At 46.1% G+C, this 15,186-nt stretch overlaps 1 protein-coding gene across 4 annotated transcripts in view; it reads left to right on the top strand.

Moving 5' to 3' along the window:
* The window catches only part of HAPLN1 (hyaluronan and proteoglycan link protein 1), a 69,321-nt gene that overhangs the window by 40,280 nt on the left and 13,855 nt on the right, over positions 1 to 15,186 (top strand). For all 4 annotated transcript variants that reach the window (XM_048932256.1, XM_048932257.1, XM_048932259.1 and 1 more), the window contains exon 3: positions 12,480 to 12,854. In XM_048932256.1, the coding sequence (XP_048788213.1) occupies positions 12,480 to 12,854 (375 nt within the window). The remainder of the gene's footprint in view (positions 1 to 12,479; positions 12,855 to 15,186) is intronic.

Consider the following 15,186-nt stretch of genomic DNA (forward strand, 5'->3'; position numbering starts at 1 on the left):
CCTTAACATAGCTTCTCGGAGGATCTGCTCCATGATCTTCCCAGGCACACAGGGGAGGCTTGCCGGTCTGCTGTTCCCCGGGTCATCCTTTCTTCCTTTCTGAAAAATGGGAGCAATGGTTCCCTTTTTCCAGTCACCGGGCACTTCACCCGTCAGCCACGAGTTCTCAGATCTGATGGGGAGCGGCTCGGCAACCAAAGAGCAACTGATGTTCATCCACCCGGATTTGTTCAAAGCGTTTGACACTGTCCCACACAACATCCTGGTCACCAGATTGGATTTGATGGATGGACCACTTGCTGGATAAGGAACTGGCTGGATGGTCACACTCAGAGTTGCGGTCAATGGCTCAGTGCCCAAGAGGAGACAGGTGACAAGGGGTGTTCCTCAGTGACCAGTGCTGGGTCTGGTGCCCGTTAACATCCTTGTAGGCGACACGGACAGTGGGATTGAGCACGCCCTCAGCAAGTTTGCAGACGACACCAAGCTGAGTGGTGCAGAAGAAAGGGATGCCATCCAGAGGGGCCTGGACAGGCTTAAGGGATGAGTCCAGGCCAACCTCATGAAGTTCAGCAAAGCCATGAGCAAGGTCCTGCGCTTGGCTGGATCAGATCCTGGGCAGTCTGATGATGCTGTGCATGTCCCTGTTTGTTGCAGGGGACTTGGAATAGGTGACCTTTAAAAGTCCCTTGCAACCCTGAGGAATCTCTGATGATTCCATGATAAGAAATTCTTTGCCGCGAGGAAGGTGAGACATTGGAACAGGTTGCCCAGAGAGGCTGTGGATGCCCCTTCTCTGGAGGCATTCTAGGCCAGGCTGGATGGAGCTCTGAGCAACCTGGTCTAGAGGGAGGTGTCTCTGCCTATAGCAGGAGGGTTGGAACCAGGTGGTCATGAAGGTCCCTTCCAACCCAAACCGTCCTGTGATTCCGTGATCTGCCTGTCCGCTGGGGCTCAGGAGGCTGTGATCCAAAATGCTCAGTAAGGAGTATCTGTGCCAGCACAGGGATGTTGCTGACCTATACTTGCCCTCAGTGTTGTGTCCATGGGCAGTAGGGCTTACCAGCAGTCAGCGGCACTCTTTGGTGTTCAGCTTTCTTTGTGTTGAAAATATGCTTGATGCGTTCAGACCAGACAGTTTTGGAGTACTACTGACAATGTCTTTCCTTTGGGCTACAGTTCACTATTTCAGGCACCACGGTGTTCAGAAAAGAACTCCTTACCAGAAAATGAGGTGGAAAGAAGTCATTACTTTAGAATCACCCTCTCTCATGCTGCAAGAGAACGAGAGAAAGCCAGCGGACGCTTTTGTTCTAATAAAAGCAAACATATTCATTCTAGAAATAATGATACTGAGCAGTCGTAATAATATTGTGTTGGGGGATGTTGTTTAATGAGACCTGTTGGTGATAGTGGGATGGTGGAACTGAATGATCTTGTAGGTCTTTTCCGGCTTTCTGGATTCTGTTTCCTTCCGGCCTTGTTTTTTGTGGAGTTCGGGATGGCTTCCTGCTCGTTTCCCGTGCTGTAGCCATGCCATCCCTGTGCGCAGTCATGGCACAGGTGTCTTGGTGCCTTGGCCGGATCCCCCTCAGTTTACAGCTGCTCTGGAGCTACTTGGGACGTGCTGGTATGCAGAGAAAAGTCTCTGTTTTCTTCCCCATCTTCTCAGGATTTTGCCGTCTCTCGGCTCCTGGGAAGATACTCCTGCAGGTAGCGGTGTTTGGTATGTTTCAGGTACATCTTCATCAAGGCAGGGTTTGCCTTCAGTTGGCAGAGCAGCTTGCAGCGTTTGCAGGAGCGGTTCTGGCAGTATGTCTCTGGGGCAGCTGAGAGTATCTTCTCCTGGCTCTTCTCCTGGAAATGACAGAGCAGGGGGTGTGATGAAAAGGGCAGGGGCCTTGGGGGCCTGAGATCTCTGCATCTGGGCCGTGCCTCTTCCTGAGAAACTCGGGCACGGTCTGGCTTGCCTGACCTCCATGACTCACCTCTCTGCGGCCCCTCCTGACTGTTCTCCACAGGCAAATCACCATGAGGAAAAGGCCCAGCTCTGTGCTCTTCTCGTAGAGCGCTTCCACGAATCCCAGGGGATCCAGGTGCTCAAAGAAAGAGCAAAGCTGGTTCAGGCGGTAGTAGTAGGGTAGGTAGTAGTTCCAGCTTGCCTTGCCAATGCCCGGCTTCTCCATGGCCTGGGGATCCACATCCCCCATGACCGTGGCCCAGGAAGGGCGTCCGGCATGGGCAAGGCTGCCGGAGAACAGGAAGGGCAAGCAGAAGACGAGGAGTATGGAAAACCTCGGGCTGAGCATTGCACCTTCCTTCAACTTGCTCTCTGGCCGTCACTCTGACCTGAGCTCAATCAAGCCACCAGCAGCACCAGCGTCTGCACAGCAACTGAGTGGCGGCAGCAGCACCAGTGCCTGGGTGACCTCGAAGGCTTTGTGACATCACTGACATCACAACTGGGAGGGTTCTTAGCAGGGAAGCAGGGCGTGGCGAGCCAGATTTCATGGCTTGCTTCTCCCATGGCTGTAGCCCCACTGGGATGGAGTTACAGCGTCCCTGGATAAAGCAAGAGAATCCCAGAATCGTAGAATGATAGAATCGTGGAATGGCCCGGGTTGAAAAGGAACACAGCAATCATCTACTTTCAATCCCTCTGCTGTGTGCAGGGTCACCAACCACCAGACCAGGCTGCCCAGAGCCACATCCCCGGCCTTGAATGCCTCCAGGGATGGGGCACCCACAGCCTCCTTGGGCAACCTGTTCCAGTGCTTTGCCACCCTCCGAGTGAAAAGCTTCCTCCTAATATCTAACCTACACCTCCCCTGTCTCCGTTTAAAGCCATTTCCCCTTGTCCTGTCACTATCCACCCTTGGAAACAGCCATTACCCCTCCTGTTTGTATGCTCCCTTCAAGTACTGGAAGGCCCCAGTGAGGTCTCCTCGGAGCCTTCTCTAAGCTAAACAAGACCGGTTCCCTCAACCTTTCTTCGTAGGAGAGGTGCTGCAGCCCTCTGATCATCTCAGTGGCCCTCCTCTGGACTCCTCTGAGAGCTCGGAGTCTTTCTTGTGCTGGGGGCCCCAGGCCTGGAAGCAGTACTCCTCCAGATGGGGCCTCACAAGAGCTGAGTAGATGGGGACAACCACCTCCCTCTCCCTGCTGGCCACCCCTCTTCCAGTGCAGCCCAGCATAGAGTTGGCCTTCCGGGATACAAGCGCACACTGCTGCCTCGTGTCCAGCTTCTTGTCTACCAGGACCCCCAAGACCTTCCCCACACGGCTGCCCTCAAGAGGTTCTTCGCCCAGTCTCTGTAAACACCTGGGACTGCCCCAGCCCAAGTGCAACACCTTTCACGTGGGCGCACTTCTCCAGCCTGTCTGCGTCCCTCTGGATGGCTTCCCTTTCCTCCAGCGTACAGACTGCACCGCTCAGCTTGGTGTCATCAGTGCTGAGGGTGCGCTCAGTGCCATCGTCTGTGTCGCTGATAAACATGTTGAAAAGCAACAACGCCTGAGGGACGCCGCTTGTGACCCGCCACCCTGACACAGAGCCACTGATCGCAACCCTTTGGCTGCGACCAGCCAACAAATTCTTATCCACCAAACTGTCCATCCTTCACACCCATGCCTCTCCAATTTGGACAGAAGGATGTGGTGAGGGGCCATGTCAAAGGCTTTGCAGAAGTCCAGGTAGATGACATCCGTTGCCCTTCCCACGACAACCGATGCCATCACTCCATCACAGAAGGCCACCAGATTGGTCAGGCAAGATCTGCCCTTGGTGAGGCCATGCTGGCTGTCTCGGATCACCTCTTTATCTCGTATGAGCCTTAACATAGCTTCTCGGAGGATCTGCTCCATGATCTTCCCAGGCACACAGGGGAGGCTTGCCGGTCTGCTGTTCCCCGGGTCATCCTTTCTTCCTTTCTGAAAAATGGGAGCAATGGTGCCCTTTTTCCAGTCACCGGGCACTTCACCCGTCAGCCACGAGTTCTCAGATCTGATGGGGAGCGGCTCGGCAACCACAGATGGATGGATATTATCTGACCCCAGGGAGTTATTTACATTTAGTTTCATGAGGATGTCTCGTACTTGTTCAGTTGTTACAGTGGGACTGAATCTGCTCTTCTTACCCACAGTCAGAGAGAGGTTCAAGGACATGGCTGATATGTAGCCTGACCAGCAGTGAAGACTGATTCAAAACACTTATTAAGTACCTGAGCTTAAATGTCTGAGGAAGCCACTTCTCCGTCCTCATTCATCTGAGGGGAATACTCTCTTTGATCTGTCTCCTCCTGCTTATGTACCTGAAAAAACCTTTCTTGTTATTTTTCACATATCTCGCCAGTTTCTGCTCTATCTGTGCCTTGTCTTTCCTAATCTTATTTCTACACATGCATTCAACATCCCTATATTCTTCCCTACAGGCTACACAACCCTGTTTCCACTTCCTATACGTTTCCCTTTTTCTTCAGTTTCAGTTTCAGGTCCTTTCTCAGCCACACCCGACACCTGCCTCTTCTGCTCAATTTCTTCCACTGGGGATTGAGAGCTCTTGCTCCCTCAGAAGGGTGCCCCTAAGGAGCTGCCAGCTCTTTCTGTTCATATGCCCTCAAGGACACTTTCCCAGGAGGTCCCACCCACATACCTAAGAAGAGGGTAGATACACTAGTGATTTGACATCATACATCATACACTAACTGAGATATTCCTAAGTTTCATCTTCATCTTCTTTGACTTTATTCCTTCAACCAATCTTCATGAATTTTGCTCCCTATCAGTGATAATTTTATTTCTGTATCTTTTTTTTTTCTTTTTTCCTTTGAAGTTCTCACTAATTTTGTTGTTATTTAGGAGACTTTAGATTATATTATAATCATAAAATCACAGAATTGTAAAATTGCTTAGGTTGGAAAAGAGCTTGAAGATCATTGAGTCCAACCACAACCTAACCATACTACCCTAACTCTAACAACCCTCCACTAAATCACGTCCCTGAGCACCACATCCAAACAGTTTTAAAACACATTCAGGGATGGTGACTCAGCCACCTCCCTCAGGAGCCTATTCCAGTGCTTAACAACCCTTTCTGTAAGGAAGTTTTTGCTGATATCCAACCTAAACCTCCCCTGGCACAAGTTGAGGCCATTTCCCCTCATCCTGCCACCTGTCACCAGTGAGAAGAGACCAACCTGCTCTCGCTGTAAGCACCTTTTGGATATTAGAAGAGAGCAATAAGGTCTCCTTTCAGCCTCCTCTTCCCCAGACTACACAGCTCAGTTCCTTCAGTCTCTCCTTGTAGGGCATATTCTGCAGGCCCTTCACAAGCCTTGTTGCCCTTCTTTAGACCTGCTCCAGCCATGGATATGGTGCAAGATCAACTTCTGGTTAGAGGTAGGCACATTTTTTGGACGGATATACCTAAAATGTTAGTACCTTAGCTATTTGAATAGATAAAGTTTACAGCGGCTGCACTTCTGCTTCTCACTAACACTTAAGACAAAAATGGCAACCTGAAGCGTTCACTGAATGTGCAGAAGCACATACAAAGCCAATATGCACACAATTTCTTTGACTTTGGTCAAGCTGATCTGCACTGCTCACGTATGTCTCTCTTGAAATGATGGAACAGAGTCATACAATCACAGAATAGTTGAGTTAGAAGGAACCTTAAGGCCTGCCCAGTTCCATTCCCCCCTGACGCTGGCTAGTTGCTGCCCGTCAGATCAGGCTGCCCAGGGACCCATCCAATCTGGCCCTGAACACCTCAGGGATGGGATGTCCACAGCTTCACTGGGCAGCTCGTGCCAGGGCTTCACTGCCCTCTCTCTGAAGAATTTCTTCTTTATATCTAATCTAAATCCCCATTACATTTTTTTTTAATTAGTTTAAAACCATCCTCGTCCTGTCACCACCAAATCGTGTTAAAAGTTGGTCTTCGTCTTTTGTCTGAATTGTCTCAGAGTGCAAAAAACCCCCAAACAGCCAGACCTGCAAGACTGCATAATGAGTGAGCAAATGCTCGGCTCATCTTTTGGAAGATGTATCCATTGCGTATCTCCACTTCAGACACCCAGCAATCTGTACTTGCTGATCACGGGCGAACACACTGCTAGCTGGGCAGGATTCTCCGTAGCGTTGAATTCCATTAAGCATGGCAGCCCCTTCTTTGCCACCTGCAGTGGGTGCCTGCAGTCAGGAACATGCTGCTTCATGACACTGTCCTCATGTGATGGCAGCTGTGGCACGGAGCCAGCACAGTACACAACGACACCACCAGGTAAGGCGTACGGCCCCTGGATTGGGTACGTTACCCAAAAATTCACAGAAGAAATCTTCATCCTCAGCTACAGGCAAAATAATAGCAGTCAGATTCAATTTCAGCCTAAGAAGACCCCGGGGGAAAATGATAGGTGTGGACAGATGCTTTTGCATTTGTCACGGGGTTATCCTCAGATACCAGTCCGTGACAGGGGGCACCGGCCCCGGGAAGAAGGGAGAGAAAAAACCGCTTACCAACGGTTTGCCGCGATCCGGCCGGCCCCGGGCCACGTGCGCTCCGGGAGAGGGGGAAGGGCACAGAGCTAGCCGATAGTTTTAGCGAAGAGAAAACACAGCGGCAACGGTCTGAGGAGGAACGGTAATCTACTGAGTCTAACTAAATCAAACAAAACGACAGAGACGAGAATGGTCAAAATGCCAGTCAAGCCACGGCACTGCGAGCCAGAGCACTGCTCTTCTCCGCGGCGAACTGAGGCGGCCGAGCCGGGGCCAGAGGGAGAGACGCTCAGGTCCTGTCCGGAGCTCCGCCCCACTGCCTCTAGATTGCCCCCACACTAAACAGCCCCAGTTCGTTCAGTTCCTCCTCATATGGCCCATTCTTCCAGCCCTTCACAAGCCTTGTTCCCCTACTTTAGGCCTGCTCCAGCACCTAAGTGTGCTTTCTGTACTGAGGTGCCCAAAACTGAACACAGTCTCAAAGTGAGGCCTCACCAGTGCTGAGTATAGGGGCAGGATTACTTCCCTAGTCCTGCTCCATCATGCAGTCTCTTCTTATAGTTGAGCTGCTTCTTCCTCCCCTGTACAATTTACTTTCCACTTCATAGTGCATCATATTGCAACGCCATGTAACAGAAATGTCAGCAAAAAAACAAGTTTATCTTCTGTCAGTATGTTGGCTTCATTAAAGGCATTCAGGTCTGCTTGCTAGGCCTTACATCAGTTACCAGTATTTCTGGGTCATGAGAAGCTATTATAGAAGCAGGAAGTTTTACACAAAACATCAGTTTAAGACTTCAGTTTGCCTTCATCTCGCTATATTAGTGTAATTTCACAGACATAACATTTAAAGGTAATTCAGAAACTCAATTCTTTTTCTGTTTGGTATACTGTTTTTGTTACTCTTCATGCCACTTCACCAACCTATGAACATTCCTTTGTATACAGAAGAGCTTCTGATATAACGCTAATGCTGTGATTTCTTCTCTGCTTTTCTGCTTCTCCTTTTGGGGCTAATGAGGATTGTTGCATGAACAATACATGTTCAGGGTCACTTTTCAAAATAAGGTTACACTTCCAGCCTGTAAATCTCAGTGCTCTCCTCTGCTGTGATGGCAGTAAGGCCTAAGGAGCCCTTTCACTGTGAGGACTGAAAAGCCTCCAAGGTTCCTATTTCTTTGGGCCATTTCTGTCCTCCCACACATGTCTGAGAGGTGGTGATACTAATACTTGTATGTTAGTGACAAAATTTGCTCCTTTGCCCAGCTGCTTGTCCAAAAGTAGAACTAACCCAAAATTAGGACAGTAGCCACAGAGTCATGCAGAAATTTTAATACCAGAAAATTCATGGAGGAGTGTGCCACATGAGACAGTGCCTGACTGCAGTCTGATCTTCATTCAATTTCTTTATCTATACTGAAACAAACATAAAACTAATTTTTAAGTATTTTAAGGTAAAAGGTGGCAGTAGTGTAGAAAATGAAGTCTGTTATTTCCCTTATTATTTTACACACTGTTAGGATTCCTAGTTCAGCTAGCATTAATGCAGACCCTTAGAAACATTTCCTCCACCATGTTAGTCAGCATGAAAGGGTGGGATCAATGGAAAGGTATACTGCCTCATCTTGTCATGTCTATGCAGGAGAGACAGATTGTTCTGCCATTTGCATAGTGAATATTTTAGGTGTGTTGTTATTTGGAAGGCTTTATCTGAACTTCTAAATTCAGATTTATCAAGCATTTCTGTTACCAGTTGTATATTAAAAACATAAAAATAACACATAGAAAGTATTCTTTTTTCATGACAATTTAGAGGTGGAGTCGTATGAGTTTAATGTCTGTGTTTTCTTTATCTTCATATAAACAACATGAAATTGATGCTTGAGCCAAATCAGAACGCCTTTTCTTAGTCATGCAGTCAAAGTACAGAGATTTTTAGGGTTTGTCGTTTTTTGTTGTTTTTCTTGTTGTTGTTTGTTTATTTTCCAAATTATGTGGAAAAAACTGCGTGTAATGCTTTCTAATGTTTTACACTTAAGGTTCTTTGAGTAATGCATGTGAACATATGCGTTTATATCAATACTGCACTTAATGGTTTGTTAACAAGGTGGAACACCTAAGCAATTCATGATTTTGAACTTATAGAACATCCTAAAAATCCTTGGTGTTGTTTTCGGGGTTTTTTTTCCCCTGTTGCTTCCCTGTCAGTTACTCCATTAAAATAGGGGAATAATCAAGTTTTGTACCAAGGTCAGCACAAGATTCTGGTCAGTTCTGATGGATAAAGTGGACAGAGCTCTTTGCCAAGAATCACAGACTGACTCATTCTCCCTACCCTATGCTGTGTTCCTTCCAAACCTGGTTTGCTAGTACTCTTGAACACAAAAGCTAGTCAAAAGTAAGCAAAACAAAACAAAACATCTGTGTATGTGTCCAGCAATAAAATGTGGAACAAAACCAATAGGGCAGCCAGTGAGAGCAAGTCCATTTAGTGTCACTGAAATGGGAACCGCGCTGAAGTCAAGTTAAGGCGTATACAGATCAATAGCAAGAAGAAATACAGTCATAGAATCACAGAACTATAGACTCATACAGTCATAGAATGACTTGTGTGGAAAGGGACCTTAAATCCGACTCTGTTTCGACTCCCTGCCATGGGCAGGTTTCCCCCCCAGCTCAGACTGCTCAGGGCCCCATCCAGCCTGGCCACGAACACCTCCAGGGATGGAGTACCCAAAGCTCTCTGGCAGCTGTGCCAGGACCTCACCACCCTCTGAGTGAAAAATTCTAATCTAATCCTAACATCTACTTGACATTCTCGCTTTTTAAAATTTTTTTTTAGTGTTTGAAAACTTGCTGGGGAGCAGAGAGAACAGCAGTGCAAAATGCATAGCAGTCAAACACAGGAGGGGGGGAGATGGAAAATAAAACAGACTTCTTGTGACAAAACATGGGGGAGAGTAATATTCCTTTATTTCTTTGTGGTGACACCTCAAGAGGACTTCTTGCTGGATCCCTTCTTAAACAGTCTTTGCTGATATTTACTTACAAGCAAATCAAAACCCAAAACTGATAGTAAGGAAGCAGCGTGGAAAAATAACACAAATTAATTTCCAGTGGTGGCTGGTTCTTTGACAGTGAAGCTATTGGCTGTTTTATGGGGGATGTGGACAGGTAATAACCCCACTCAGCAACTTTTCTCATCCTGGTTCCAGAGCTGAGACCAGAACCAACAGTCAGGCTGCTGCCATTTCTGCTCCAAAGCAGAAAGAGCTGCGCAGCATGTTATTCACCATTTGTCTACCACCTGAGACACTTGTGTGTCTGTGTACAAGGTCTGTCTTATCTGCAGAAAGGAACCACACTGTTCTGATGAAGGCAATTGCTAAACAAGGTGTTATCTGCAATTTACTTTATAGTCTTTATATTCATATATATATATATAATATAGGCTTTATAGTCAACCGTCCATGCAGCTCATAATTGCTCTGATGGGACTTCTGAAGAAAGCAGTTCTGGGGAAAAAGAAGTATCCTTTTTTGCTAGCAGTGTGCTGGACTCTCACATATCCCTGACATGCTGAGCACAGTGCTTACCCACCTCCCAGCATCAGGTCTCTGTCTCATCACGGATAGCTGCTCACTGCATTATGGTGCCTCAGGACATAGGCTGAGAGAAGCTGTGCTCCCCTTCCTGTTCCCAGCACTTCCTGGCACCCAGACTGGCACCAGCTGAGCCAAGAGCCATGGGCAGCAGCTAGGAGGGACATGGGTCAGCTGGGATGCTGACAGAGGTGACAGTGCTCTGGGCAGTCCTCCAGCCTTGCTGGCATGACTGAGCTGTTGCTAGAAAGCTTGAGTGCTAACAGCCTGAGTGAGACTCTCCCTCCAATCCTGTCCTTTCTGCTAATATTTATTAGCTTGCCTATTTCAGTATTAAAGTCACAACATTGCTGAGCTCTGATTCAGATTTCTCAGCAATAACCACCCAAAAACATAACATTTCCCCTCCCAAGGTAGACAGACAAATGTGGGACTTCTTTGTCCCTAATGGAAACAGGGAAGGCAACAGAGGAGCTATTCTGGCTGCATTTCCATCCTTCCTTCTCCTCTTCCTATGAAAACAGGGCTGGCAACACTTCCTGTCATGCCCTGCCTAAGGTCACCTCTCTCCTCAGATGCACTGCTCTGCTTGCCAGAGCACCCCATGCCCTGTTCACACCAGCAAGATTGCCATGTGTATAGAATGGTGTGAGACCCTACAACAGTGGTTTTCATCAGGAGGGTCTCCTGTCTTATTAACCCAGTTGGCAGCAGTCAAATTTGCTCTGTCTGTAGGCACTCTGGCTGGTTTGTCCCATGCAGCTAATAGTGATGCTCTTGACAGAGCATATCTAGTCTAGTGGTGTTTCTTAGAGGTCAATACTGGGACCAGTGTTGTTTTATATCTTCATTAATGATCCAGACGAGGGGACAGAGTGCACTCTCAGTGTATTTGCAGATGATGCCAAGCTGGGATGAAGTATTGATCTGCCTGATGAAAGAAAGTCCCTACTGAGAGATCTAAATAAGCTGGATAGCTGGGCTGAGGTTAGCTGTGTGAGTTTCAACAAGAGCAAGTACCAGGGCCTGCCCTTTGGTCACAACAACCCAATGCAATGCTACAAGCTTGGAGCAGAGTGACTGGAAGATTCTGTGGTAGGAAAGGATCTGGGGTATTAGTTGACAGCTGGCTAAACATGAACCAGCAGTGTGTCCAGGTGGCCAAGAGGGCCAGTGGCATCCTGGCTTGTATCAGAAGTAGCGTTGTCAACAGGAGCAGGAAGGTGATTGTCCCATAGAGCTGGAAATCCCACTCCTACGCTATCTCACTGACCTGTTTAAGAGACACAGCAAATTGCAGTATTTTTCTTTGTAATCAGCTGCAAGTAGTGAGGCTGGTAATGCTTTTCCAGCAAGTGTGTACTACTGATTCACTGCCAGTTTCAGCTGATGGCTTTGGTGATAGAGGACAGCAATATCTACAGAAGCACTGAGCTTGCTTAATCAGAGGAGAAGAGTTACTGAAAGAAGGAAATAATATTTGAGCACGTGGGTAGTTGAGTAGTCTGTCATCATCAAACTTAGGCATTTCAAGGCTTTCCCAAGGCATCACAGTCTATCAAAGAAGGCCTGAACAAATATGGTTGGAAATGAGCCTGTTCTGGATGACTGTCCTAAGTATAATGACTGCACAGAGTAGCATCAGCAGCAGTGACCTACAGAGAGAAAAGAGAGCAGGGAATCTGGGAAAAGAGTGACGAGTAAGATAGCCTGCCAGCTAGATGTGGGTCAGTGTGGGAAGTCAGACCAAAACATAAAAGATGAAATAGTGATAATTAGAAGGATATTGGAAAAAGAGGTGGGGAATAAGATTGAAATTATTGGGAAAGATGGCAGAAAAGGAAAAGATTTTACTGATTTGAAGATAAAATGTACATCCTGACATTGGTGGAAGTATGTCAGAAGAGGTACTCAAAGTATAGAATAAAATGCACCTGGAAAATGGGCCATTTTAGAATTATGTGGGCAGTTTTCAGGTCAATATAAAAAATGCTGTTTGACACCAGAACAGTTTTCCTATTCCATGAGAATGCTTTGCTGGATGCTATATCATGAGGGTCTTAGCATGCTGCATCCTGCACTGAAAAACTGAATTGTGGAAGAAGGGACAGCTCTGGAACAACCCACAAGCAAATACAGGATGCCTGCAAGGAGCCATTTATGGATGATGGCATTCATACAGAAGCCATACAAACCCAACAGTATATAATATATGTATATAACTAGCTCATATGCCTTGCTGCATAGGTACAAATGGTTGCAAGGAACTGATCCCACATGCTTATAGGTAATGTTTGTTAAAGGACTGTTCATATCCATTCTGTAAAAGGTGGAGCGCAGACTAATTCTCCTTTTTGTTTTTCTCCTTGAATTTTAGAAGAAAATGGACCTCGCCTACTTGTAGTAGCAGAACAAGCTAAGATCTTCTCTCAGAGGGGCGGCAACGTCACACTGCCTTGTAAATTCTACCATGAACACACATCAACGGCTGGCTCAGGAGCCCACAAAATCCGGGTCAAGTGGACCAAACTCACCTCAGATTACCTCAAAGAAGTGGACGTCTTTGTCGCAATGGGACACCACAGAAAGAGCTACGGGAAGTATCAGGGCAGAGTGTTTCTGAGGGAAAGCAGTGAGAACGATGCCTCTCTTATAATCACAAATATAATGCTGGAGGATTATGGGAGATACAAGTGCGAAGTGATTGAAGGATTAGAGGATGACACAGCAGTGGTAGCTCTGAATTTGGAAGGTAGGTAACACCTGAATTATACTTAAAATTAGGTTTGCACAGTGTTAAGGGATACCTGGTTTTCCTCCTCATACTGCTGGTACTGTGAGATAACAGTGATAGCAGCCAACTGAGAAGTGGGATTCATAGCACCGTGGGGATCTTGGCCTGAGAGCCTCTAGCAGCTATCATAAATTAGAAGAACATTAGGACTTTTATAACTTACACTAGCCCACGGCATAGTCTGCTCCCAGTGAGCCCCATTGCAAAGGGAGCCAAAAAAGAATGACCAAACACAGTATGAAAGACTCCATATGTTTTTAATTTGGTCCCTTCATTTTACAAAAATTGCTGTGTGTTTTTGCAGTAGACTTAATCAAAATTATATTAAGCATTCTCCTAAAAGCCATTTTGCAGAACTTTGGGACGTTTTAGATGATCAAAAAGATAAAAATCTTCCTACAAACAGGGAAAATCTCCAAGTAATTTTACAGAGACAATAGCTTTGTTTATTTCAAGCCTTATAATTACATAAAGTAAATCTCTATATTGCCTGCCAAGACAACTCCTACTCGTGCGCTCTGGTAGTCATTTCCTTCAGCAATTTTTTGTAAACAGTATGGTAGAAAGCATTAGTAAAATTATTGAAATGGACTTAAAAAGAACAAAATATTCATCTTTTATGAAATTTAGATTAATTTTATGAGATTTGATGCATGTAAATCAGCATCTGGCCTTTTCCCCAAAGCCCTCTATTATTCTCATCTATAAACAAAGAATTCCATGAAGATATCTCTCTGCTCCTTTACATTTATACCTGCCAGCAAGTTTGTTTCAGGAGGAACTTTCCAGAAGCCACATAATCTTGTTAGTGGGGGGGGGGGGCGGGGGGGGGTGGGAAGAAGAAGAAAAATTGAAAAAAAAAGAAAAAGTCACCTCATAATAAAACTGCAAATGCAGCTGGTGACTTTGCCACGTAATGGAGAGCAGACACAGGCAGCACCTGTCTGACCTTCGCATGCCTCAGCTCCCCTTATGATATTCTGCAGGCTGTCCTGGAGTTCGTTCCTGGGTTGCAAGGTGGGATGTAGCATCGCTCAACAATCCTGCAAAATGGCATGTGATAAAATTCTTCTGACAGGCTCCATATGTCCTAAATACATGCCTCTGCAAGGCTTAGAGCTTGTCCAGATAAGTAACTGTACCACTGGATCCCAAATACTGATATTTCCCAGAATTTCATGATGTTAAGACAATATTTCTAGTGTAAAATGTTCAGAGCCAGCATAAAATCTTCATCATGCTGCTTATCTGGACCACATACCCTTCTGGTACCACTAGCATTGTGCCTTTGAAGTAAACGTTCATTAGTTTCCTGCTTTTAGAAGCAACAAGATCCCAGGACAAACACTTGCAGCTGCGACAGTAGAGTTCGGGAAAGGGGAGATGACTAACAGCTGCAGCAACAGAGAGAAACTTTGCCTGGAGCTTGGTACAAATCATTGCGCACGTGCAGAGACTAGTATTTGGAAGGCAATATTGAACTGATATTAGAATAAGAAGACAATGAGAAATGTTTTTTGTTAACCATGTGCAGTAGTTACATAGTTTTTGACAGTGCCTAGAACTGAGGACTAAAAGCACAGATGGACTAGCAAGCAATATGAGGTTGCTCAGGTAGACATCTACACTTCCTTAACAGAGCTTGAGCATTGCACAACACTCCTGAATGTTGCTGCTCCAAGGACAGCACCCAGAAGTTAGTTAGCAGTATGCACTGGAGAAACATATCTGTTAAATATCACTGCAGAAAAGAGATCTTTCTCTTCTACCTTGCCTAACTAGTGATAGAGCACCAGCTTACTGTACAGAAGATCTAGGTTCTACCTCCTACAGACACCTTCAGCCTGCTGCTCTTTCTCTAAGCAGTGTCTGCCTTCTAATTATGCCAACTCCAATCCATCTTCTCCAACACCACCACTCCTTCCTGTTTCCCTTTCTTTGAATTCAAAGTAAAGAAGTTCATTGGATAGGAGAGGAATTAAGTATAATATGTCTTTAACAAGACTGCTCCATTCTCTGATCAAAGGAAAGTTTATGCATTTTAACATATGGAACAGTGTTTTAATGACTTTGTCAGTCAAGGGTGTCAAGCTGCTCATATCTGACATTAGAGAGTGAAGTCTCCCAGGGAGTTGGAAAATCATTTGTGAAATCCCATGGTAAAAGCTAACCTTTCAAGAAGTGAGATAAGACTATTGAGTGTGTTGGTTTAGAATAAAACAACTTTGTTTCAACTAGGGTAACTAAATTCAGTGATTCTGGGTCCAAGTTTCACTGAAGATTCACTATA

This window comes from Lagopus muta, chromosome Z, assembly GCF_023343835.1.
Source record: "Lagopus muta isolate bLagMut1 chromosome Z, bLagMut1 primary, whole genome shotgun sequence".
NCBI lineage: Eukaryota > Metazoa > Chordata > Aves > Galliformes > Phasianidae > Lagopus > Lagopus muta.